We start from the raw sequence: 23,363 nt of genomic DNA, 5'->3' as shown, positions 1-23,363 counted from the left end.
CACGCCCTGACCATACTAAATAAAGACAAAACAAAGGAAAATAAAGGTCAGAACGTGACAGTACCCCCCCAAAGGTGCAGCAAAACCTGAACCTATAGGGGAGGGTCTGGGTGGGCGTCTGTCCGCGGTGGTGGCTCTGGCGCGGGACGTGGACCCCGCTTCACCATGGTTTTGGTGCACCTCTTAGTCCGCCTCCGTGGCCTCTTTAGAGTGGCGACCCCTGACGCCGATCTTGGACTGGGGACCCACGCCACGGGTCCCGAATGGATGATAGACTCCGGCAGCGCCGGACAGTCGGGAGCCTCTGGCAGCTCCGGAGTGAAGGGCGGCTCCGGGCAGCTCCTGGCTGGCTGACGGCTCCGGCAGCTCCTGGCTGACTGACGGCTCCGGCAGCTCCTGGCTGACTGACGGCTCCGGCAGCTCATGGCTGGCTGACGGCTCCGGCAGCTCCTGGCTGGCTGACGGCTCCGGCAGCTCCTGGCTGACTGACGGCTCCGGCAGCTCCTGGCTGACTGACGGCTCCGGCAGCTCCTGGCTGACTGACGGCTCCGGCAGCTCCTGGCTGACTGACGGCTCCGGCAGCTCCTGGCTGACTGACGGCTCTGGCAGCTCCTGGCTGACTGACTGCTCGGGACAGGCGGGAGCACCTGTAGGCAAAAGACGGAGAAACAGCCTGGTGCGGGGGGCTGCCACCGGAGGGCTGGTGCGTGCAGGTGGCACTAGCTAGACCGGACCGTGCAGGCGCACTGGAGCACCGAGCCTGCCCAACCTTACCTGGTTGAATGCTCCCGGTCGCCCTGCCAGTGCGGCGAGGTGGAATAGCCCGCCTGCTCTGCTGGCAAACCGGCGAGGTGGAATAGCCTGGGCTGTGCTGGCAAACCGGTTGACACCATGCGTAAGGCTGGTGCCATGTACGCCAGCCAAGGAGACGCACTGGAGACCAGATGCGTAGAGCCGGCTTCATGGCACCTGGCTCGATGCCCACTCTAGCCCGGCAGATACTAGGAGCTGGAATGTACCGCACCGGGCTATGCACCCGCACCGGGGACACCGTGCACTCCACAGCATAACACGGTGCCTGCCCGGTCCCTCTCGCTCTCCGGTAAGCACAGGAAGTTGGTGCAGGTCTGCTACCTGGCTTCGCCACACTCCCTGTGTGCCACCCCCAAGACATTTTTGGGGCTGCCTCTCGGGCTTCCTTGCCAGCAATGTTCCCTCATATCGCTGGCTCCTCTCTCCGGCTGCCTCTGCTCTCCTAGCTGCCTCCACCTGTTCCCATGGGAGGCGATCGCTTCCAGCCAGTATCTCCTCCCATGTGTACCAACCCTTGCCGTTCAAAACAGGAATTTTTCCTGTTTGCTTATGGCCATATACAGCTTATTGAGTGCAGTCTAAGTGCCAGCATCGGTTTGTGGTGGTAAATAGACAGCTACGAAGAATATAGATGCAAACTTTCGGTTGATTGTGTGGTCTATAGCTTATCATGAGATACTCAGGCGAGAAAAACCTTGAGACTTCCTTAGATATTGTGCACCAGCTATTGTTTACAAATATACATAGACTGCTACCCCTTGTTTTACCAGAGGCTGCTGTTCAAGGCTGCCGATACAATGTATAACCCACCAGTTGTATGTTATTAATGTCGTCATTCAGCCATGTTCCGTTGGTAGGATATACGTGCTTGTAGTTTGTCTATTTCATTATCCAATGACTGTACGTTGGCTGATAGTACCGATGGTAAAGGCAGATTAGCCACTCATTGCCGGATCCTTACAAGGCACCACAACCTCCTTCCGCAATATCTCCGAATGGCGGGGATGAGGGCCTTGTTGGTTGTCTGGAGTAAATCCCCCTCGTCCGACTCATTAAAGAAAAATTATTTGTCCAGTTCAAGGTGAGTAATTGCTGTTCTGATGTCCAGAAGCTCTTTTCGTTCATAAGAGACGGTATCAGCAACATTATGTACGCAATAAGTTACAAACAATGGGAAGAAAAAAAAAAGAAAAAAAATAGCACGGTTGGTTAGGAGTCCATAAAACGGCACCATGTCTAGCGGTTAGAGCATTAGGCCAGTGACTGAAAGGTTGCTAATTCAACTCCCGAAATTGACAAGGTTAGTCTGTTGATGTGCCCTTGAGGAAGACACGTAACCCAAATTGTACTATTGTCACTTTTATAATGTTTACATATCTTGCATTACTCATCTCATATATATATATATATATATATATACTGTATGCTATACTATTCTACTGTATCTAAGTCTATGTTGCTCTGAAATTACTTCTCCATATATTTATATATTCTTAATTCCATTCTTTTACTAGATTTGTGTGTATTGGGTATAAGTTGTGAAATTGTTAGATATTACTTGTTAGATATTACTGCACTGTCGAAGCTAGAAACACAAGCATTTCGCTACACCCGCAACAACGTTTTCTAAACACTTGAATGTGACCAATAAAATTAGATTTGGATATAGTGGTATTGACAGGTCGGGACTGGCCTCACACTCCAGTACGGCAAATACGGTAAGAGTACGATTCGGCACTAAAAACTCAAAAGAAGAAGAACCCCCCCGTACGTCATCAGTCTGCGACACTGCTGTCTCGACAAAAATAGGACTCACTCACATGTCAATGTGTGCCATTTTTACGTAACTTCTGGATCTTTAAGAACTGTTTTGTACACCTTAGAGTTGTACATTACATTGAATTTCGTGTGCATTACTAGGAAACTGGTACGTTGTCAATAATGAGTTCTCAGATCACTTGTGTTGGATGGGTAAAGCGAGGCGTTTCGAAGGAAACACCAGATAAGGTAAGAATCTAGCTAGCTAAATTGTCAACAAGACAGAAAATACATCTGTGGTGTTTTCATTAGTCATCTGTTTTTTCAAAATTTATACTAGGAACCTAACTGAAGCAAACGGAACGAAACGGGGAAGGACCTTTGACAAATAGAAACTCGTTTACGTTGCAAAACGTTTTAAGTTTGGAGTGAACGGTTTCAGTTGTAAAATGTTTTCAAAACGGAATCCAATTAATGAATACACCCCAGCTAGCAAGCTCGCTAATCCGTTCGATTGGAATTACAGCATTTATAGTTAATAAACAGCCTAATTCATGCTAATAAAATTAATGGCACCAGCTAGGTAATGTCTGTTTTAACCTGCTACAACATTTTGTTACAGGTGGAGTTGAGCAAAGAAGAATTGCAACGCATTATAGCAGAGGCAAAAGAACAATTGGGGTTGGTGGAGTTTTTGGATGACTTACTTGACATATAACTTTTTTTTGTTTGTTTGGAGGTCTTCAGAAAAGAACACTGACCTGAGTGAGAGTATGAGACCAAAATTGCTATTTAAACCCAGTCAATATAGGAAATGAATTGAAATGTGTAGCTAAATGGTTGAAATACTCATTATTTCTGGACCAGTGAAGTGACTAAGAAATAATTTTCTCAATGGGGGATGGGGGTTTCATCAAATAAGTTCAAAATGGAATTGACCCCAACATTATACATTTTCAGGATTAGCAATTCAGGTATTTGTGTTTGCTCAGTGAACGCGTAGGTGAAGGAGGAGGAGGAGGATGATGAAGGTATGGCCAGCGGGCAGGAACAGAGTGACGAGGCAGAAGCTGTTCAGGGACAGGAGCCAGAGCAAGATGAAAATGAAGCAGGAAGGGAGGAAGCTGATGAACTAGCAGAGTATGGTTTGGATAGATATGACGAGGAAGACTCGGGTAAATATCGTTTCTGCATCTGCTTTCAGATTATGTCTGATCTTAAATTCATGGGTTATCTTTGTCTGTCTGTTAATATGCCAAGAGGACTGTATTAATCACTGTTTGTGCCCCCCCCCCAAAGAACTCTCTTACTGTGCATCTCTTTTTTTCTGGCACAGTGACTGCCAACCTTGGTGACAGCCTTGCCGGCCTCACAGTGTTCAGCACCAATGAGGAGGATCCTTACATTACCATCAAAGACACAGTGAGTCCAGGGCTGTGTGCCAGTTCAGAGTGATGAAACATCTCACCAGTCTGGTTTGGTACCAACTAGTAGTACATGCCATACATATCACGCAAAATATATTTTGTCACACACCGGATAGGTGCAGTGAAATGTGTTGTTTTACAGGGTCCACCATAGTAGTACGGCGCACCTGAAGCAAATTGGGGTCAAGTGCCTTGCGTAAGGGCCATCGATAGATTTTTCACCATGTCTGCTTGGGTATTCGATCCAGCGACCTTTTGGTTACTGGCCCAACCTTCTAACTACTAGGCTACCTGCCACCTAAAAAAATCCATATTGTGATAAATGACCTAATTGTTGCAATACTGATAAATAGTAACAATAAGTTTATAATGTGCACTACAGTATTTTATTTATTTATTATCCTTTAAACAACTACTACTAGTTTGATGGTTGTAGCCATCAATTGTCCCATTAAACCAACTTATTTAATTTCAAACTTCACATTTCTCTAGTTTAGGCTACTTATCATGAACGATATCAGCAAAATGCTTGCGATAAATGGTCGTACTGATCATTTTCGGTTTATCGTCCCAGCTCTTCATTTCTGGTAATTCTGTGTCATTCAGACATAGTTGTTGGCATTTTGTCTTTGTGTCTCCAGGACCAGTATGAGCGAGAGGACTTTCAAATCAAGCCCAATGATAACCTCGTAATGTCAGGCAGAGCAGAGAAGGACTGCTGCAACCTGGAGATTCACGGTGAGTTGCAGAGACTGTTGTTCTAACTGGCAATTTGACTCTCAGCTGAGACTTACACAAACTCCTGCTTCACAGCATCAAATAGTATCAGTGTAGACATAGTGACTGTACCAAAAAATGCTCTTTCCATGACATAGATTGACCAACATGCGATCATAGCTTTCAACTAATGTCAAATCCACTTCAGTCAGTGTATATGAAGGGGAGGAGACAGGTTAAAGAAGGATTTTCAAGCCTTGATACATGGATTGTGAATGTGTGCCAATCAGAGGGTGAATGGGGAAGACAAAATATTTAAATGCTTTTGTACAGGGTATGGTAGCAGGCGCAATGGTTTGTGTCAAGACCTGCAACACTGCTTGGTTTGCAACTCAATATTAGGAAGGTTTTCCTAATGCTTGGTATACTCTGTGTACATGCCAGTGTAAAAACAAAGGTTGTTTTTAATAAATATTTATTTGCCTCTGCACAGTATACAATGCTGAGGAGGAATCCCTCTATGTTCACCATGACATACTCCTGCCAGCCTATCCACTGTGTGTGGAGTGGCTTAACTTTGACCCTAGTCCAGAAGGCACAGGTGAGTGTTTTAACTTTTTATAGTGTTGAATGGATTCTCAGATTTGACTTTGAGTTAAACTCAAACAGCAGTTTATCTCAACCCGACTCTGCGAAATGGACATTCAATTCAGTGTTTTCTTGTATTTTTTTGACTTCACATTAATCCCATCTGTTTGTACAGGCAATTATGCGGCTGTAGGCAACATGACACCGCAGATTGACGTGTGGGACCTGGATGTGGTGGACTGCCTAGAGCCTGCCTTCACTCTGGGGAGCAAGAAGGCCTCCAAGAAGAAAAAGAAAAGCAAAAAGGTCATTTTCCCACAAGGACTTGGATGTAGTAGTTTCTACTGTTATGTTTATGGTGTTGGTGTCTCCTCACTATGGCCCGAATCCTAACATGCAATTAGAATTTTTAGGCTGCAGCAGAGCCAGTGGAAAGTCATACAGACGCTGTACTCGACTTATCCTGGAACAAACTGGTCCGGTGAGTCATATTGGAGTGGTACCCCTCACCCTTAGCCCCAGACCTTTCCACTCATATCAGTGTAACCACACAATCACAATGTCACTTGCGTTGTCACAAACCTACCCTCTGCCTTTACTCTGAATTTCTGTGTGTTGCTTCTCTTTTCCACAGCAACGTCTTGGCCAGTGGGTCAGCCGACGAAACAGTGATCCTGTGGGATCTGGCACAAGGAAAGCCGGCCACAACACTGCGCAGACACACTGACAAGGTACGTGTATCCAGTCATCATAGCCTGTTTAACTTCCCATAATGGGCCTACTCTAAATAAATAATAAAAATAAAATGTGAAATTGATTTTGGATGTAGCCTCGCCTGCTTACTTTTAATGTTGATCTCAAACATTAAAGTCAAGTCCTTTTTAGGTCCAGACGTTGATGTTCCACCCCTTTGAAGCTCAGACCCTGATATCAGGATCATACGATAAGTATGTCCAATCTTAATCTATTACAACCTTTTAAAATTGTAAACAAAAAAAAGTCTTCTCCTGTATATAGGAGGTTGGGATTGTGGCTGTACAAAACTAACAAGTCTTCTCCTGTATATAGGAGGTTGGGATTGTGGCTGTACAAAACTAACAAGTCTTCTCCTGTATATAGGAGGTTGGGATTGTGGCTGTACAAAACTAACAAGTCTTCTCCTGTATATAGGAGGTTGGGATTGTGGCTGTACAAAACTAACAAGTCTTCTCCTGTATATAGGAGGTTGGGATTGTGGCTGTACAAAACTAACAAGTCTTCTCCTGTATATAGGAGGTTGGGATTGTGGCTGTACAAAACTAACAAGTCTTCTCCTGTATATAGGAGGTTGGGATTGTGGCTGTACAAAACTAACAAGTCTTAACCTGTGTCTTCTTCCTCTGGCCAGGTCGGCAATCCTGTATGACTGCCGCAGCCCGGACAGCAGCCATCGCACTTGGAGGTTTAGCGGGCAGGTGGAAAGGGTCGCCTGGAACCACTTCTCGCCCTGCAACTTCCTGGTAAGCTGCCCTCTCGCCACCTCTCACATAGCATATTGGATAACTTTCACATGGAAAATGCTTGGTGCACTTTCCTGTTTCCACTCTCACTGATGGTTGGCTGTGTTTTAGGCGAGCACAGAGGACGGCTTTGTTTACTGTCTGGACGCGCGCTCGGACAAGCCAGTGTTTACACTAAGGGCACATGACGGAGAGGTGTCAGGTGGGTGTGGATACAGGCCAATTTCTGCCCCCACTTCCTCTAGCCCCTACCCCTTCATATTCAGACTTTAAAATACTGGATGAGTACTGGTACACAAACATGGCATTCTAAGTCAGGGAAACAGAATTGAAATCGGTTGTCTCTGACCCTGTAGGCTTGGACCTTAGCAGCCAGATCAGGGGATGCTTGGTCACCTCGTCAGCAGACAAACACGTCAAGATTTGGGACATCTTGGGGAACAAGCCCAATCTGATTCACACCCGGGACATGAAAATGGTAAGGATGGTTTCTCTGTCGCTGTAATCATTGCCATGTCATTGCATTAAGATCCGTCACGTTTCGGTCTAACAGCGAATGTTTGGATGTGTGCTGTATATGTGGCTGTTGCGGTGAAATGCTCCCTTTCTGTTGATAGGGGGTGCTGTTCTGTGCAGCGTGCTGTCCTGACATGCCCTTTGTATATGCATTTGGAGGACAGAGGGATGGCCTGCGGGTTTGGGACATAAGTGATGTAGCAGCAGGTACAGTTTCAATGTCATTACCTTCTGCTCTAGGCCTGACAAGGAGCCGAGTCTGTCATGTATTTTCTTTTTGTTCCAGAAAAAAAAATATATATTTAGAATATGGCAACTAGCCTTTACACTTTTTTAATCAATCAACCAAATGTATTTTATAAAGCCCTTTTTACAGTAGCAGATGTCACAAATAAACCCAGCCGAAAACCCCAAACAGCAAGCAATGCAGATGTAGAAGCACAGTGGCTATGAAAAAACTACCTGTTCAATAGAGGGATAGTATCTCTCTCCCTCTGTATTGAACATCTATTTATTATGGGCTTTGACTGTTATGATAATATAGCTATCATCTCTCCTGCTTTGTAGTAGAGTCATGGGTTTGTATATCTGTGTGTCTGCTTGGCCACTGAGGTGTTAGATCAGTAGCTGATGGTTATCAACATGGTGTGTATGTGACCGAGTATGTTCACTGACTTTGCGTGCCTTCCATGTATGTGCGGTCTCCAGTCGCTGAGGTGTTTGGCAATCGGGAGCGGTTGGTGGCAACCACAGTGCCTGAGGCATCCAGCAGCACTTCCTCCACAGCAGATATGGAGCTTTCCTAGTGAGCCACTCTGGACCAACTTCCAATCAACAGAGTGACACCTTGGACTCGCACACAGAGATCCACATAGCCTAAGACTTTCTGTCAACCTGAGGCCAAGAAGGCACTTCAAGAACATTGCCAGAACTTTGGATAGACTTTCTCTCTTCAAACTTTTCTTCTAAAACATCTCCTAATAATTAAGCACCACATAAATATTTGTTTTTGTGAGCTAAAATGTCTTTGCAACAAGGAAGGTGAATATTTATCTGAATGTATGTCTAAATATTTCAATAGTTATTTGTTTTTGACTAACAATCAATGGAATAACTATTGAAATGTGATTTTGAAGGCACAGGTGTCTGGTTTAATGTCATCAATGATTATTTGTGTAGGAATTTGCTGATCTTGGCCTGAAATCCTGAGATTTTTTTTTTCTTCTCCATCAGAATAAACTATGTATTGTGTCAGTGACATTCCTGCATTGGTTCAAAGAGAAATGTGTGGAATCTGAAATACCTACTCAAACATTTACTGAAAGGCCCATCAGGGAACAATTGTAAAGAAATAAGGATTTGACCAACTTGTGAAACATTTACAGTACCAGTCAAAAATTTGGACACACATTTCCAGGGTTTTCTTTGTTTTTACTATGTTCTACATTGTAGAATAATAGTGAAGACATCAAAATTATGAAATGGCACATATGGAATCATGTGGTAACCAAAAAAAGAGTTTAACAAATCAAAATCTATTTTGTATTTGAGATTCTTCAAAATAGCCACCCTTTGCCTTAACAGCTTTGTACACTCTTGGTATTCTCAACCAGCTTCATGAGGTAGTCACCTGGAATGCATTTCAATTAACAGGTGTGCCTTGTTAAAAGTTAATGTGGAATTTCTTTCCTTACTGCATTTGAGCCAAATAGTTGTGTTGTGACAAGGTAGGGGTGTACAGAAGATGGCCCTGTTTGGTAAAAGACCAAGTTAATATTATGGTAAGAACAGCTCAAATAAGCAAAGAGAAACAACAGTCCATGCTTTTAAGACATGAAGGTCAGTCAATGTGGAAAATTTCAATAACTTTTTTTCCAAGTGCAGTCTCAAGAACCATCAAGCGCTATGATGAAACCGGCTCTCATGAGGACAGCCACAGGAAAGTAAGACCCAGAGTTACCTCTGCTGCAGAGGATGAGTTCATTAGAGTTAACTGCACCTCAGTAATTGCAGTCCAAATAAATGCTTCACCGAGTTTAAGTAACAGAGACATCTCAACATCAACTGTTCAGAGGAGACTGCGAATCAGGCCTTCATAGTCGAATTGCTGCAAAGAAACCACTACTAAAGGACACCAATAAGAACAAGAGACTTGCTTGGACCAAGAAACACGAGTAATGGACAGTCAGACCAGTGGAAATCTGTCCTTTGGTCCAAATTTGAGATTTTTGGTTCAAACCGCCTTGTCTTTGAGACGCAGAGTAGGTGAACGGATTATCTCTGCATGTGTGGTTCCTACCGTGAAGCATGGAGGAGAAGGTGTGGGGGTGCTTTGCTGATGACATTGTGATTTATTTAGTATTCAAGGTACACTTAACCAGCATGGCTACCAAAGCATTCTGCAATGATACACCATCCCATCTGGTTAGCTCTTAGTGGGACTATCATTTGTTTTTCAACAGGACATTGACTCAACACACCTCCGGGCTGTGTAAGGGCTATTTGACCAAGAAGGAGAGTGATGGAGTGCTGCATCAGATGACTTGCCCTCCACAATCAAATGACCTCGACCCAGCTGAGATCGTTTGGGATGAGTTGGACCGCAGAGTGAAGGAAAAGCAGCCAATAAGTGCTCAGTATATGTGGGAACTCCTTCAAGACTGTTGGAAAAGCATTCCAGGTGAAGCTGGTTGTGAGAATGCCAAGAGTGTACAAAGCTGTCAAGGCAAAGGGTGGCTACTTTGAAGAATCTAAAATATAAGACATATTTTGATTTGTTTAACACATTTTTGGTTACTACATGATTCCATATGTTTTATTTCATAATTGTGATGTCTTCACTACTATTCTACAATGTAGAAAATATTAAAAATAAAGAAAAACCCTTGAATGAGTATGTGTACAAACTTTTGAATGGTACTGTAGTAAATCTGATATTTGAAAAGGAAAGGATGAAAATCTTTTTGTTACCATACACATGTGTTTGAGGAAGCTTTTATCTGGGATTTGAGCATTACCAGTTCTATAACCAGAGACGGATTCTCCTCTCTGGGTAGCCTGGCTGGTAGATGGAGTGGTCTACTCCAAAAATAAACACACTTCTAGAAGTATCCCTCCAGCGATACTGGACTCGATTCACTGGCACTGCCCTCAGTGGATGTCTCTGTTGAATGATGCGGCACTGGGGGCAGCTGGAGTGGGACGACCGCACCATCCGCCATGAGGCTGCGTTGACCTCTTCCACAGAGAAGGTACTAATGGGGCACACCTTTTGGCCCAAGCCATTGTGGAGGATCTCCCCTTTGGCATGGGAAATCCTCTCCTCTGGGATGCTGCCTGGGACAGCTAGCAGGTATCTGTTGAGATGACAACGGTAGTCCACCTGCAGCTCTTTGAAGTAGCACATCTAGCCCTTTCCCACGCACATCTCACAGCAAACCCGGCCCAGGGACATGCAGGGCACCATCTTCTCATCCTTGCACTCTGCAGGGGTTTTTGGTGCCCCTGCCTCGCCCATGGCACACAGGGAAGCTCACCCTAGTAGGGGCACATCAGGCCTTGCACATAACCCACTTCTGCTCCTGGCAGTAAGAGCACCCAGTCACTTGGTCTGTGTGACTAAGCCTCTAATTTAACACCTGGTTGTGGAACATCTTGGCCAGGGTTGTGGCTCCTGTACTTCCCCTGCTGGTTTTGGAGACACTGTTGCTTTGGAAGTTTTGCATTGTGGTTCAAATCTTAAGCACACAGACCTGTGCTCTGTAAATGTTTCCAGTCTGTAACAGTATGCAACCTCATGGGTTACGTCAGTGATGACCATTCCTCTGGCTGCAGTGGGTGAAAAGAGCCGTTTGTTTTGCACCCAGCCAACAAGAACATCAAGGATCGTCTGTTCTGGCAGAGGAGACAGGGTGAATAGGTTAAAAACCTCTGGCTGAAGTTTCTCAGATACATTTGCCTTCCCCTCCTCCATTGGCTGTGGTACTGTGGAATACTGAGGGTTCCAGTAAGACGTCACATCGGTAACCCTTTCGATGTTCAGTTGCCATTATATGGAGATTAAGAGCAATGCTGCAACTGGAGTTTCATGTTAACGAATTAGCAAAATGTTAAAATCCCATTATTTCTCAGTTTACTCTATTCCAATTCTAAAAATATATTTCTACAAATGTGATAAATACGTTTCCAAAAATAAATTTGACAGTTAAACTGCCCCAGTTGTTTTATTTTTGTATTTTTACTTTGGCTTTGCTAAAGAAAAATAATTTGTTCGTAAAGGTTTGTATGGCGGAACTGAATGTAGGATTTACGTTTTCACACGGAATTATTTCCGTGTAGTACATACACGGAAATATTTCCATCAAACACAAATGTAACATTTCCGTTGAGCATGGCTGCTACAGGTCATTTAAATAGGTTGAGTTGTTTATTTACACGGTTTTCAACTGTTACTCAACTGAAACACTGCACATGTGAGTTCTGTCTATTTTAAAACTTGCAAGATTGAGGAACACGTTTTGTGAACACAATCTCAAGTGCTGAAATGATTTTGTCGGCTCGCTATATAGTTATTGTTAGCGCACATATATTAGTAAGCATTTCTGAGGCAGAGAACCCAGCTAGCTAGCAATCTTGTGACTGTAGCTTAGCTGTTATTAATCACATCATACTGTACCTTTTGATTTATGTAAACCAATATATCCACAACAGGCGTTGTTCCTGTCCTTCACAAGTCAACTATCCGTGGACCTTCCATTGATGATGATTGGTAAGTAGATAGCTTGCTATGTTGCCTTAGTTACAGTAAATCATAATTTTGTAACTGTGTGTATTGCGATGACTTTGTTAATTTCTTGTCACCTTCATTGCAGTAAGGTGGAAATTGGTGTGACATCTGATGGGAAGACCATAGTGTGCTACCATCCCTCTGAGGATGTTCCTTATGAACTCACCCAGGTAATAAATTAGAACTTGGATTTGCCGATACTGACGTTAACAGAGATGACGAGGAAAAGGAAACCACTTAAATACTGTAAATACTGCACTTGCAACCACAATAAGCCCTGCAGGTTGATCTGTAAAATCATGATGTCTGTGGAAGACCGCAATTTCCCTGCCAGCAAAATGCCCCTTTTCTCATCATGGCGGCTATTAAATGGCAAAATAAGCCCTGCGAATTAGGTTGAAAAACAGCATAAATGGTCCTTGATTGTTTTGGGCTTATGTATTTGTGACACTAGCCCATTCTACGGCCAGACCCCCTGACCAATCCGGCAGAGACACATGACCAGGTGCTGAAGGCCCACCTCGGCAGGGAGGTGCTACAGAACAAACAGGCCCCCACCATCGAGGAGCTGAGCAAAATGTTTCACACCACCAAGCACCGCTGGTACCCAGTGGGACAGTAAGTACACCTTCTATGATTGAATCACTTTAGTGATAGTCAGTACTAACTGGGCACTGTCTAAATTATAAAGATGCTCAGAAGGGGAAAGTGATGTTGATTGCTCAAAGCAGGGCAATAGATAAAGCCACACCTGTTCCATATTAAATATTGGTACTGAACTCACATGGCACTTCTTTGGAATTAATGGCCCAGTGCATTCAAAAATGTAATTTCCTGTGTTTTTATATATATTTCCATATTGAGGTTGGAAGAATGCTGTGAAAATGATAATGCTCTTTTTGTGTAAGAGAGCTGTTTGAAAAGGTCGCCTGAAATTTCAGCCTGTTTTGGCCTGCTTGGTGACATCACCAGGTGGTAAATTAGTTAATAGACCAATATGAAAGAGTTCCAAACGTCTCTGCCAATAACGAGGCTTCGGTTTTCCCCTCCCCACTCCAACAGTTCTAGCAAAATTCTTGCTTGAGAAATTGCTCTTGCTAAGAAGCTATTTTTGTTTGTTTTTGACAATTTTGATTGAAAATAATCCCAGTAAGGTACTTAATTGTTACCCAGAAATGATTTGATATTGAAATAATGTTTGCATTGGGCATTTTAAGTATTCAAAATGTACCTTATGTTGCTAATTTGTAAATTAATGTATTGAGTGAGAAACTTGCATGAAGGTGGGTACAATCCTCACTCAGTCCTTTTTGAAATCACCTATACAGTGCATTTGCAACTATTCAGACCCCTTCCCCTTTTCCACATTTTGTTACGTTAGCCGTATTCTAAAATTGAGGGGAAAACATTTTATCCATCTACACACAATACCCCATAATGACAAAGCGAAAACAGGTTTTTAAAAATGTTAGAATTTTTATAAAAAAACAGAAACCTTATGTAAATAAGACCCTTTGCTATGAGACTAGAAATTGAGCTCAGGAGCATTCTGTTTCCATTGATCATCCTTGATGTTTCTACAACTTGATTGGAGTCCACTTGTGGTAGATTCAATTGATTGGACATGATTTGGAAGTCACACACCTGTCTAGATAAGGTCTCACAGTTGACAGTGAAAGTCAGAGCAAAAACCAAGACATGAGGTCAAAGGAATTGTCCATAGAGCTTCGAGACAGGATTCTGTAGAGGCACAGATCTGGGGAAGGGTACCAACACATTTCTGCAGAATTGAAGGTCCTCAAGAACACAGTGGCCTCCATCATTCTTAAATGGAACAAGATTGGAACCACCAAGACTCTTCCTAGAACTAGTTGCTCGGCCAAACTGAGCAATCGGGGGAGAAGGGCCTTGGTCAGGCAGGTGACCAAGAACCCAATGGTCACTCTGCCAGAGCTCCAGAGTTCCTCTGGAGAAAGGAGAACCTTTCAGAAGGACAACCATATTGTCAGTACTCCACCAATCAGGGCTTTATGGTGGTGGCCAGACGGAAGCCACTCCTCAGTAAAATGCACATGACCGTCAGTCTGCTTGGAGTTTGCCAAAAGGCAACTAAAGGATTCTTAGGCCATGATAAACAAGATTCTCTGGTCTGACGAAACCAAGATTGAACTCTTTGGACTGAATGGCAAGCGTCACGTCTGGAGGAAACCTGGCACCATGCCTACGGTGACACATGGTGGTGGCAGGTTCATACTGTATGGATGTTTTGCAGCGGCAGGGACTGGGAGACTAGTCAGGATTGAGGGAAAGATGAACGGAGCAAAGTACAGAGATCCTTGATGAAAACCTGCTCCAGAGCACTCGGGACCTCAGACTGGGTTGAAGGTTCACCTTCCAACAGGACAATGACCTTAAGCACACAGCCAAGACCATGCAGGAGTGGCATCAGGACAAGTCTCTGAATATCCTTGAGTGGCAAGCCAGAGCCCGGACTTGAACACAACCGAACATCTCTGGAGAGACCTGAACATCGCTGTGCAACGACACTCCCTATCCAACCTGACAGAGCTCGAGAGGATCTGCAGAGAAGAATGGGAGAAACTCCCCAAATACAGGTGTGCCAAGCTTGTCATATTTAAGTAGACTCGAGGCTATAATCGCTGCCAAAGGTGCTTCAACAAAGTACTGAGTAAAGGGTCTGAATACTTATGTAAATGTGATATTTCAGATTTTTTTTACATTTCTAATAACCTGTTTTTGCTTTGTCATTATGGGGTATTTTGTGTATAGATTGAGAGAATATTGCTTAATACATTTTAGAATAAGGCTGTACTTACTTTCGGAATCCACTGTATGTTGAACATTTTAACTTTTGTTCCTTTTTTTTCTTAGGTACCATACACGACGCAGAAAGAGAGATCCCCCAAAAGACCGATAGTTGTTATGGCGTTTCTTACCTTCAGAATCATTGATACCTTACATAACTATTAGCTTGGCTCACCCTCCAAATCCCAAACTGTTTTTTTTTGTGTGTAATTAATTGCGCTGTAAAATAAAATTAACATATCTGAAGTTGCGCACTTGTTTTGAAGCAGATCACCAAAACTGTCAGTGAAATATATATTTTCCCTATTTGCTGAATACCTTGTATTTCACGAAATTCTGAGACATGGTTAGGGTATTTGCATGTTATTGTGGAAGGAGAGCACTGCAATGGGGACCAGTGTAACGGGAGAAAGACAAAGCTACAACTGGGACTCAAACTTTGGCTCATACGGTGCAGAACAATATTATATTGATTGTGAGAACTGTCAATTTTTACGATCATTTCAATTCAGTCCATATCTTTCAGGTTTTATTGATTCAAATAAATTACAATAAAGAGTACGTTCATATTTCTAGTATTTTCTCTAAGATTTCGAAACATTAAGTTTGTTTAATTGAAATATGTTAGCGTTGGTCGTTGACCAAAATACATTTCCCGGCATTCACAATCCCGTCAGTGGCCAACACCATTCACCGGAAGGCGTGTTTGTCGGCGACGAAGGAGTGAACATACAAAAATACTGTATACAGTAAAACAAGATGGCAGGACTACCCCGCAGGATTATAAAGGTAATTCCAAAAACCACATGCGATAAATGGTTCACAAGCCGTATTTCGGTCCCTTTGAGTTGCGAAGAAGAATACGACTAGGCACGTGCATTGCCATGTATTTGCTAGCTAACGTTACTTCCGTTAGCTAGGTACTGTGTCTCAGGCTCAGCCCCAAGTCAGGAATGTTTGGTCAAATGTATTATCCTTCCTGCTGAATATGGCCCAAGTCTGCTTAATTGTCTATTTGTGTTGAAATAAATAATTTTCATAGTGTAAATGTATTGAAGTAACCTTGCTATGGTCTCAAGTTAACGATCTCAACAGTGACACTCGACTGGCACTGCAAGCTAACATTAGCAACGTACATACAGCTAGCAGATTTAGCTAGTTAGATATTGGTAGAACTTGCTGTACTACTGGACTCCAGAGTATGCATTATAAACTCACATTTACTTGCTTGGTTTACTGTGTATGAAAGAGCTATGTGTTGCAAAGCTAACTTGGCTGTAGTATAGAAACCGGTGGCAGTGCAGGTATTTCTCCCAAACTGTCTAGGCCCAATGATCAGGAGATCTTGTTTATCTTGCAGGAGTTCTCTGTCAGAAATGAATGAAGCTACATGGGACAATAGTTTGTCATACACATACTAGGTGGCTACAAAAACAAATGTTTGACAGAAACATTCAATTATCAGCCTACTCAACTGGCCTAACTTACTGACTTGCCTAGTTGTTGAATACAAAAACCGAGAAGACAAACATTTTACAGTGTGTGTTATAGTTTACATGGGGCTATCAGAGTTCTATTTGAAAGTTATTGTTAATAAATCTATTTTCATCAGAATGATGGTCATACCATGAAGATGTTACATGTTGGTTCTAGGCTTCAGAATAATTCACACAAAAAACAGACTCTGCAGCAAGTTCACATCCGGGCATGTAATTATTATATATTTTTTTATTTCACCTTTAATTTAACTGCAATAGAATGTATCCTATGAGTTCTTAGCTGAGGATCTAAAACACTGGGCGAGTGACCATTTTGTGCTCTTGAAAGAGACAAGACCGAGTGGATGTTCTTTGCCCCCAAAAAGTTCAGAAACAGAATGTCAAACCTGACCTTGAATGTATGGATGGCTGTCCTTGCACCTAAACATAGTTGTCCAAAACCTTGGTAACTATTGACCCTGACCTGACATCTGGTTGTTGGTGCTTATCAGTCTCGCTACATGTGTGTCGCATTCTGTTTGAGACAATTTAAACTGGGTTCACTTCAAACATGAACATGACACGTTTCTGTTTGCATGTGTTTGTCTATCTACCTGCATGTCTCGATCTGTATCTCTGTCCGTGTTCAGGAGACTCAGCGTTTGCTGGCCGAACCCGTTCCTGGAATAAAGGCAGAGCCTGATGAGGCGAATGCACGCTACTTCCATGTGGTGATTTCAGGGCCCCAGGACTCCCCTTTCGAAGGAGGCACCTTTAAACTTGAACTCTTTCTGCCAGAAGAATATCCCATGGCAGCTCCCAAAGTGCGATTCATGACCAAAATCTACCATCCCAATGTGGACAAGCTGGGTAGGATATGCCTAGACATCTTGAAAGGTGAGTTATCCAGATTCAGTTATCATTAGTCACAGTCATGTCCTGACTCAAAGTATGACTCCTTCCTCCACCGTTTTCTTTTTCTCTCACAGATAAGTGGTCCCCAGCTTTGCAGATCCGCACAGTGCTGCTATCAATCCAAGCATTATTAAGCGCTCCTAACCCTGATGACCCACTTGCTAACGATGTTGCAGAGCAGTGGAAATCAAACGAAGCCCAAGCCATTGAGACAGGTGGGACAGCGCACGCACGTGTCATGTTTTGAAGTTAACTCAGTTTAAATTATCACCCCTTGGCATTTAAATGATTTTGCATCCTCTGATCAAGAGTACCTATCTCAAAATGTGAACAAAGCCTTGTTTTAAACAGGCAGTGATTGTGAGAAGGAACCAATTACTTACTGCTCTTGTAGTGCTCTTCACTTCAGCCTCTTAAAGTGCCACTGCAGGTCAAATCAATTCAGAGATAGAAAGACATTCCTTCAAGAAGAATGCTAATACCTGTAGTTAATGAACCCCCTCTCTGTGCACCTTGCAGCTCGGACATGGACCAGGCTTTACGCGGGAAACAGCATTGAGGTATAGAAGAAAAGACAGGCACTGGATGTTATCACAACCTAAGATGATCTCCTTTATTTCCATTTAAAGGACACAGTCTTAGACAAAAAACAAGATAAAAGCAAGCAAAAAAATAACGGTAAAGAATATATTTAAAAGAAAACAAGACTACTGCAGCCCTCTGGTGATTTTATGACACATGGCAATGTGTTTTGTTTTTGTCCCGGCTCACTGCTCGAATGCATGGACAGAGGCTGATGCTTTCTGTTTTTCTGCGGGGGGGAGACAAGTCTCGGCACACCACCGAGGGGTTACAAACATAGAAAATCGCCCTGGACCCACAGTCATACAATGGGTCAGTTTATTCAAAGGTCAATAAATTGAGGGAGTTTGTGATACAGCCACCAAATACCCACCCATTTGAAAATTGTCCACTTGAGGTTTTGCCGCCTCGTCTCTTGTTGAATTTACCGTAACCTTTGTTTCCCTCAGAGAGTTGAAGTTGTGGGTTCAGAAGCCCTGTGTTTGCAAGTCCTTGGCAGAAGCTCAGATTAGGGAGGTAAGGGTGTCTGTTACGACGCCCTTCTGGGGATATTGGCGTTCTTTTAATTTTCCTTTAATATCGATTTTTATTCTATTTTTTTTTTCAGATGTCTCTTTTTTCCCCCTCCTATGATACTTCGTTAAAAGCATGTACTTAACCAAGCTCAGAACATGACTGTTCTAACTAGTTTGATCCGTATTGATATTGAGAAGTATCACTTTTGGGGTGTTGATGGGGGGAAATGTACACCCAATTCTGACATGAAACAACGAGGCACGAAATACTATCATCACTTCATTGCTGAGATCCTCACAGGCTTGTGTTGCTTCTGTACTGCTTTTCTGTAAATGTTATGTTGTAGTAAAAATATTTTTGTTGTGACATTTTGTTTGATCTCTTTCTTGCTAGCTAAATATTCTGGTAGGTGGTGTTTCATTTGCTTTTCCCAAACTCTGTCCTCACCCTTGTCTTTTCTACAATTCTCTACTGCTAGTGTATTCATGTTTAATTCAACCAACATCCTGAAAGAGGGGAGAAAGTCAGAGAATGTTCTAATTTATTTGTTATCTTTTTCTAAGGGATTTGGAATTAAATATCAATGATTCGTCATCCAAGCGTCTGGCCTTTTAGATTGAGAATGGCTTCCATGTCTTTGGTTAGTCAACTCTTCATGTGAAAAAGGCAAAGATAATTGTGTATTACCAGTGTCTGAAATTCTATGGGGGAAAAAACAATGCATTTGCATACGTGGCTCCTGTAAATAAAACAAGTTGAGTAAGACTCCTGTGAATGTGTCTGTGCTGTTGTGTATCTGGGGAGGGGACACGACACACTTGTTTTGTTTATTGACACCCTTGCTCTGTCGGAGTAGATGGATACCTGTATGTCAGGGCCATGCTTGACTTTAGGGGCCAGTATGTCACAATGGTTTTATTGTTCAGTCTTTGTTTATATGGCAACAGTGAGCCACTCAGTGGGGGTCATTCCATGAAAATAATGGCTTTTGACCAGCAATTTAAAAAAATAATGTTTTTAACCAAAACCTAGTCAGATAATAGTTAACACCCCGTAACATTGTAAATCACCATAAATGACAGCTTAATGCATTTTAATTTGTTACATTTCCTTGAAAATTATGCCTTACCTTGTTGTCACTGGTGTTACATATATTTTAATGACAACTCTGGCTTTCCATGTAAGTTGACTATTTAATTTGCATATATAATCAGACATAAGGTTAATGATAATATTAAGAAAATGTTTTGATTAATAATTTACTTTAAACTATATATATATTTTTACAATAACACCAGTGACATTTGCAGGCTCGATGGCATAGCTGTCGACCACAGTAGCTCAAACCACACTTCTTAAATTGTTATTAAATCACGTAATTCTTAAGTTTCTATTGACGCACCTGTGCATCAATCTAAGTAACAAAAAAAAATCCCCATCAAAATCTGTCAATTTAAGATAGATATCTGGCTTTTTGCATGGGCTGCGTTTCAATCTACGGCATCCACCTATGTCGGCCTTCCGCATCTGCGTTGGAAGGTGGCCGATCGACAGCTGTGTTTGTAAATTATTGTAATCAACTTTCCTTTCCCTTTACTATAAACTGTGTAACACTCCAGTAGTTATTTGGTAGTAGTTCTGAAAGTAGCACACATTAGCCAAAAGCGGTCCCCGATGTGTCATTGCTCTCTCGACCTGCTGTGTGCATCTTGCTAGCTGTCACTCAAATGGCGAGGGGCTGAATCTCATTGCCTGAAACTCGAATTGCATGGGGGGGAAAAGAGAAAATGTTGCACAGTTTCCAGAAACAGTCACTTTCAACTAGAGATTTTGTGGCAAATCAAGGTGAGACTGTAATTCTGCTCGTGGATTATGCATGTTTAAACTGGCCACATTGGCCAAAGCGGGAGGTAAACAAACAAAAAAACATGCTAGTTGCCATAGTTCCGGAGCATGTCTTTAAGGTTTAGCAAGAAATTACCAAATTAATCTTAAAATTGCTAAAATGAGAGAGAGTGCAGATCCACCATGTTCCTTTCAAAACAGCCCTGCCTACAATGAACCTTTGACCCCGGAAGAAGTTGGCAAAGATGTTGAATTTCTTTCAAAGTGGTCATCTATAATGGGGTAACACAAGTGACATGAAATTGAGGGACAGCTATTCCTTGGAAATTATACTTTTAGTTGAAGTATTCCACTAAATTCTTTTATATTACAACATTTTAAGGTGCGAGAGAAATATATATTTTTACTCAAATATGTCACTAAACCACAACTCATTCATGACCCGAGGGAGTAGGACAAGCCAATTTAATGGTATTGAGCATGTTGTACTATATACAGAGCATTCTGAAAGTATTCAGACCCCTTGACCTTTTCCACGTTTAGTTATGTTACAGCCTTATTCTAAAATGCATTAAATAGTTTGTTTCCCCTCATCAATCTACATTGATGAGGAGAAAAATATATTTAATCCATTTTAGAATAAGGCTGTAACATAACTAAACGTGGAAAAAGTCAAGGGGTCTGAATACTTTCAGAACGCACTGTATAAACTGTCTAACACAAAACACTTCAATTAAAACAAACATTTTGTGTCATTATCTGACACTTAAGTGCATTCCCTGGTGCTTAAGGTGGGGAAAGGAAGGCCACCATTTTCATAGAATTACCCATGTGCCAATCCTCGGAATGTAAATGCAGGAAATTAGTCCTTGTATTATGGTCCTGTCTTCGTTTATATGGCAACAGTGAGTCACTCAGTGTAGGAACTAATCCTCAGAATATAAATGCAGGATTTTATTCCTTGTCTCATCTTTTAGAGAATAAACATTAATTAACCTTCGAGCAATAAAGATTTGTCAGTGAAATTAGTCCATCACTTTATTATTGTTTTTTTATTTGTACATTTTAGTCCGTTAGCAGACACTCGTAACCACACCGACTTACAGTTAGTGCATTCATCTTAAGATGGCTAGGTGGGAAAACCACATCCCAGTCATAATAAGTACATTTTTCCTCAAAGTAAGTCATGGAGGGGGGGATATTAGATTATCCATTGTTACAGGGCGTTGTTACAGGGTAGGCGATCTGTTGCTATAAGGTGACTTACTGCTGACAGCTCAGAAACTTCCAAATATAAACAGAACCTTTGTGACAGGCATTGATTTATTGACCTGACAGGTGAACATTACTCATCACCAGGTGCTTACGGCACAGGGTAGAACACTGTCTGGCCACTCACAGTAGACCGTATGTTTTGGATGTCGCGTCATCAATGTGTCACGGAAATATAACACTTTCTGCTTGTTCACTAGTAGAAATACATTATTTGTGGTGTGATGCTCTAGTCTTAGTGGTTGCATGGTAATAACTGTTTTTGATCTGAAGTCATTATGAAGTATTTGTTTGTTGTGATGGGATTCCTCTCCTTCTGCAGTCAGTATGAGAGTCACTTGTGACTATGAATGTCTGCACTGCCTGGAGACCCACTCTCCACATGACAGGGAGGGGTGGGTGGGGGGGATCTCTTCCTGTGAATACTTCATCTGCAGTGGGATAACAGACTGCTGTGCCAGGCTTCTCCTTCGCTGACCTTTACATATAACCAGCCACCGAGATGCAGACTGCAGGGAAAGGGGTGGTAGTGCATGGCCCCCAAGAGTGCTGTATGGAATAATGTTGCAAGATGTCTTATTTGGTGTTGGTGTGACAAGATAGGAGGATGACATGGGTGTGATGCAGTATGAACAGCGATTCACTGCATTATACTATCAGAATGTACAGCAGACACAAACAAAGGTACAGAAGAAGCACACACACAATTGTGTTCAATGCCAATGATTCATATCCTCTGTTCCTGTAGATATTGTACGTTTTGAAATTAGGTTGTGAAATACTGAGTGTGTTATTAGGAAGAAAACAAGCTACAGCTCAGTGGTAAAACCACTGGTGAAATAAAATAATGAAAATGGTCATTAAAACAATAGAAATAGCCCTATATACATCATAACTGTCAAGTTCTGACCTTAGTTCCTTTGTTTTGTATTTTGTTTTAGTATGGTCAGGGCGTGAGTTGGGTGGGTTGTCTATGTTAGTTTTTCTATGATTTTCTATTTCTGTGTTTGGCCTGGTATGGTTCTCAATCAGAGGCAGCTGTCAATCGTTGTCCCTGATTGAGAACCATATTTAGGTAGTCTGTTTTTGATTGTGTTTTGTGAGTGGTTGTTTTCAGTCTTTGTGTGTCTACACCAGACAGAACTGTTCCGGTTGTTTCTTTGTTGTTTTGTTATTCAGTGTTCAGTTTTCATTAAATAAGATGAATACTCACCACGCTGCGCTTTGGTCCTCACCTTCTTCTCACGACAGCCGTTACAGAACCACCCACCACCAAAGGACCAAGCAGGGTGGTAACGGACAGCAGCAGCGAACGCAGGACTCCTGGACATGGGAGGAGATTCTGGACGGCAAGGGACCCTGGGCACAGGCTGGAGAATATATCGCTGCCCCAAGGCTGAGCTGGAGGCAGCGAAAGCCGAGAGGTGGTGGTATGAGGAGGCTGCACGGCGGCTCGGTTGGAAGCCCGAGAGGCAGCCCCAAAAATGTATTAGGGGGAGCACACGGGGAGTGTGGCTAAGTCAGGTAGGAGACCTGAGCCAACTCCCCGTGTTTACCGTGGAGATGGAGGGACCGGGCAGGCACCATGTTATTCCGTGAGGCGCACGGTGTCCCCAGTGCGTGTGCATAGCCCGGTGCGGTACATTGCAGCGCCTCCTATCGGCCGGGCTAGAGTGGGCATCGAGCCAGGTGCCATAAAGCCGGCTCAGCGCATCTGGTCTCCAGTGTGTCTCCTCGGGCCAGTGTACATGGCACCAGCCCTACGCATGGTGTCCCCGGTTCGCCAGCACAGCCCAGTGCGGGCTATTCTACCTCGCCGCACTGG

At 42.9% G+C, this 23,363-nt stretch overlaps 3 protein-coding genes across 4 annotated transcripts; all 3 read left to right on the top strand.

Annotated features, from left to right (window-relative positions):
• Nucleotides 1-2,592: 2,592 nt before the first annotated feature.
• On the top strand, nucleotides 2,593-8,576 carry LOC135515052 (periodic tryptophan protein 1 homolog). Of its 2 annotated transcripts, XM_064938863.1 has the most exons (16): nucleotides 2,593-2,820; nucleotides 3,194-3,261; nucleotides 3,439-3,442; nucleotides 3,575-3,746; nucleotides 3,908-3,993; nucleotides 4,640-4,736; nucleotides 5,209-5,316; nucleotides 5,479-5,609; nucleotides 5,717-5,784; nucleotides 5,938-6,034; nucleotides 6,189-6,250; nucleotides 6,691-6,802; nucleotides 6,914-7,004; nucleotides 7,159-7,280; nucleotides 7,420-7,525; nucleotides 8,027-8,576. In XM_064938863.1, exons 1-16 carry the CDS (start codon nucleotides 2,755-2,757, stop codon nucleotides 8,122-8,124), a joined length of 1,488 nt encoding a protein of 495 aa, XP_064794935.1. In that variant the 5' UTR covers nucleotides 2,593-2,754; the 3' UTR covers nucleotides 8,125-8,576. The 2 variants fall into 2 exon arrangements, with proteins under 2 accessions (XP_064794935.1, XP_064794934.1); XM_064938862.1 differs by lacking the exons at nucleotides 2,593-2,820; nucleotides 3,439-3,442 and having other exon boundaries at nucleotides 3,194-3,252; nucleotides 3,564-3,746.
• Nucleotides 8,577-11,666: 3,090 nt separating this feature from the next.
• LOC135515050 (large ribosomal subunit protein mL42-like) lies at nucleotides 11,667-15,505 on the top strand. Its single transcript, XM_064938860.1, has 5 exons — nucleotides 11,667-11,790; nucleotides 12,029-12,086; nucleotides 12,190-12,274; nucleotides 12,559-12,722; nucleotides 14,997-15,505. Exons 1-5 carry the CDS (start codon nucleotides 11,709-11,711, stop codon nucleotides 15,040-15,042), a joined length of 435 nt encoding a protein of 144 aa, XP_064794932.1. The 5' UTR covers nucleotides 11,667-11,708; the 3' UTR covers nucleotides 15,043-15,505.
• A 100-nt stretch (nucleotides 15,506-15,605) lies between these two features.
• Nucleotides 15,606-19,186, top strand: LOC135515049 (ubiquitin-conjugating enzyme E2 N-like). Its single transcript, XM_064938859.1, has 4 exons — nucleotides 15,606-15,719; nucleotides 17,059-17,305; nucleotides 17,398-17,538; nucleotides 17,843-19,186. The coding sequence occupies exons 1-4, from the start codon at nucleotides 15,690-15,692 to the stop codon at nucleotides 17,887-17,889; spliced, it is 465 nt and encodes a 154-aa protein (XP_064794931.1). The 5' UTR covers nucleotides 15,606-15,689; the 3' UTR covers nucleotides 17,890-19,186.
• The last annotated feature ends 4,177 nt before the right edge of the window (nucleotides 19,187-23,363 follow it).

The sequence above is a fragment of the Oncorhynchus masou genome, chromosome 26, assembly GCF_036934945.1.
Source record: "Oncorhynchus masou masou isolate Uvic2021 chromosome 26, UVic_Omas_1.1, whole genome shotgun sequence".
Classification (NCBI taxonomy): Eukaryota; Metazoa; Chordata; class Actinopteri; order Salmoniformes; family Salmonidae; genus Oncorhynchus; species Oncorhynchus masou.
This window is presented reverse-complemented; position numbering and strand designations above follow the sequence as displayed.

Coding starts and splice junctions, on each gene's coding strand:
- LOC135515050 (XM_064938860.1), top strand. CDS start 11,709: ATGGCTGCTACAGGTCATTTAAATAGGTTGAGTTGTTTATTTACACGG. Junction 12,087..12,189: donor CCTTCCATTGATGATGATTG/GTAAGTAGATAG, acceptor CCTTCATTGCAG/TAAGGTGGAAATTGGTGTGA. Junction 12,723..14,996: donor CGCTGGTACCCAGTGGGACA/GTAAGTACACCT, acceptor TTTTTTTCTTAG/GTACCATACACGACGCAGAA.
- LOC135515049 (XM_064938859.1), top strand. CDS start 15,690: ATGGCAGGACTACCCCGCAGGATTATAAAG. Junction 15,720..17,058: donor TACCCCGCAGGATTATAAAG/GTAATTCCAAAA, acceptor GTCCGTGTTCAG/GAGACTCAGCGTTTGCTGGC. Junction 17,539..17,842: donor AGCCCAAGCCATTGAGACAG/GTGGGACAGCGC, acceptor TGCACCTTGCAG/CTCGGACATGGACCAGGCTT.
- LOC135515052 (XM_064938863.1), top strand. CDS start 2,755: ATGAGTTCTCAGATCACTTGTGTTGGATGGGTAAAGCGAGGCGTTTCG. Junction 6,803..6,913: donor TCTCGCCCTGCAACTTCCTG/GTAAGCTGCCCT, acceptor GCTGTGTTTTAG/GCGAGCACAGAGGACGGCTT. Junction 7,526..8,026: donor CATAAGTGATGTAGCAGCAG/GTACAGTTTCAA, acceptor TGCGGTCTCCAG/TCGCTGAGGTGTTTGGCAAT.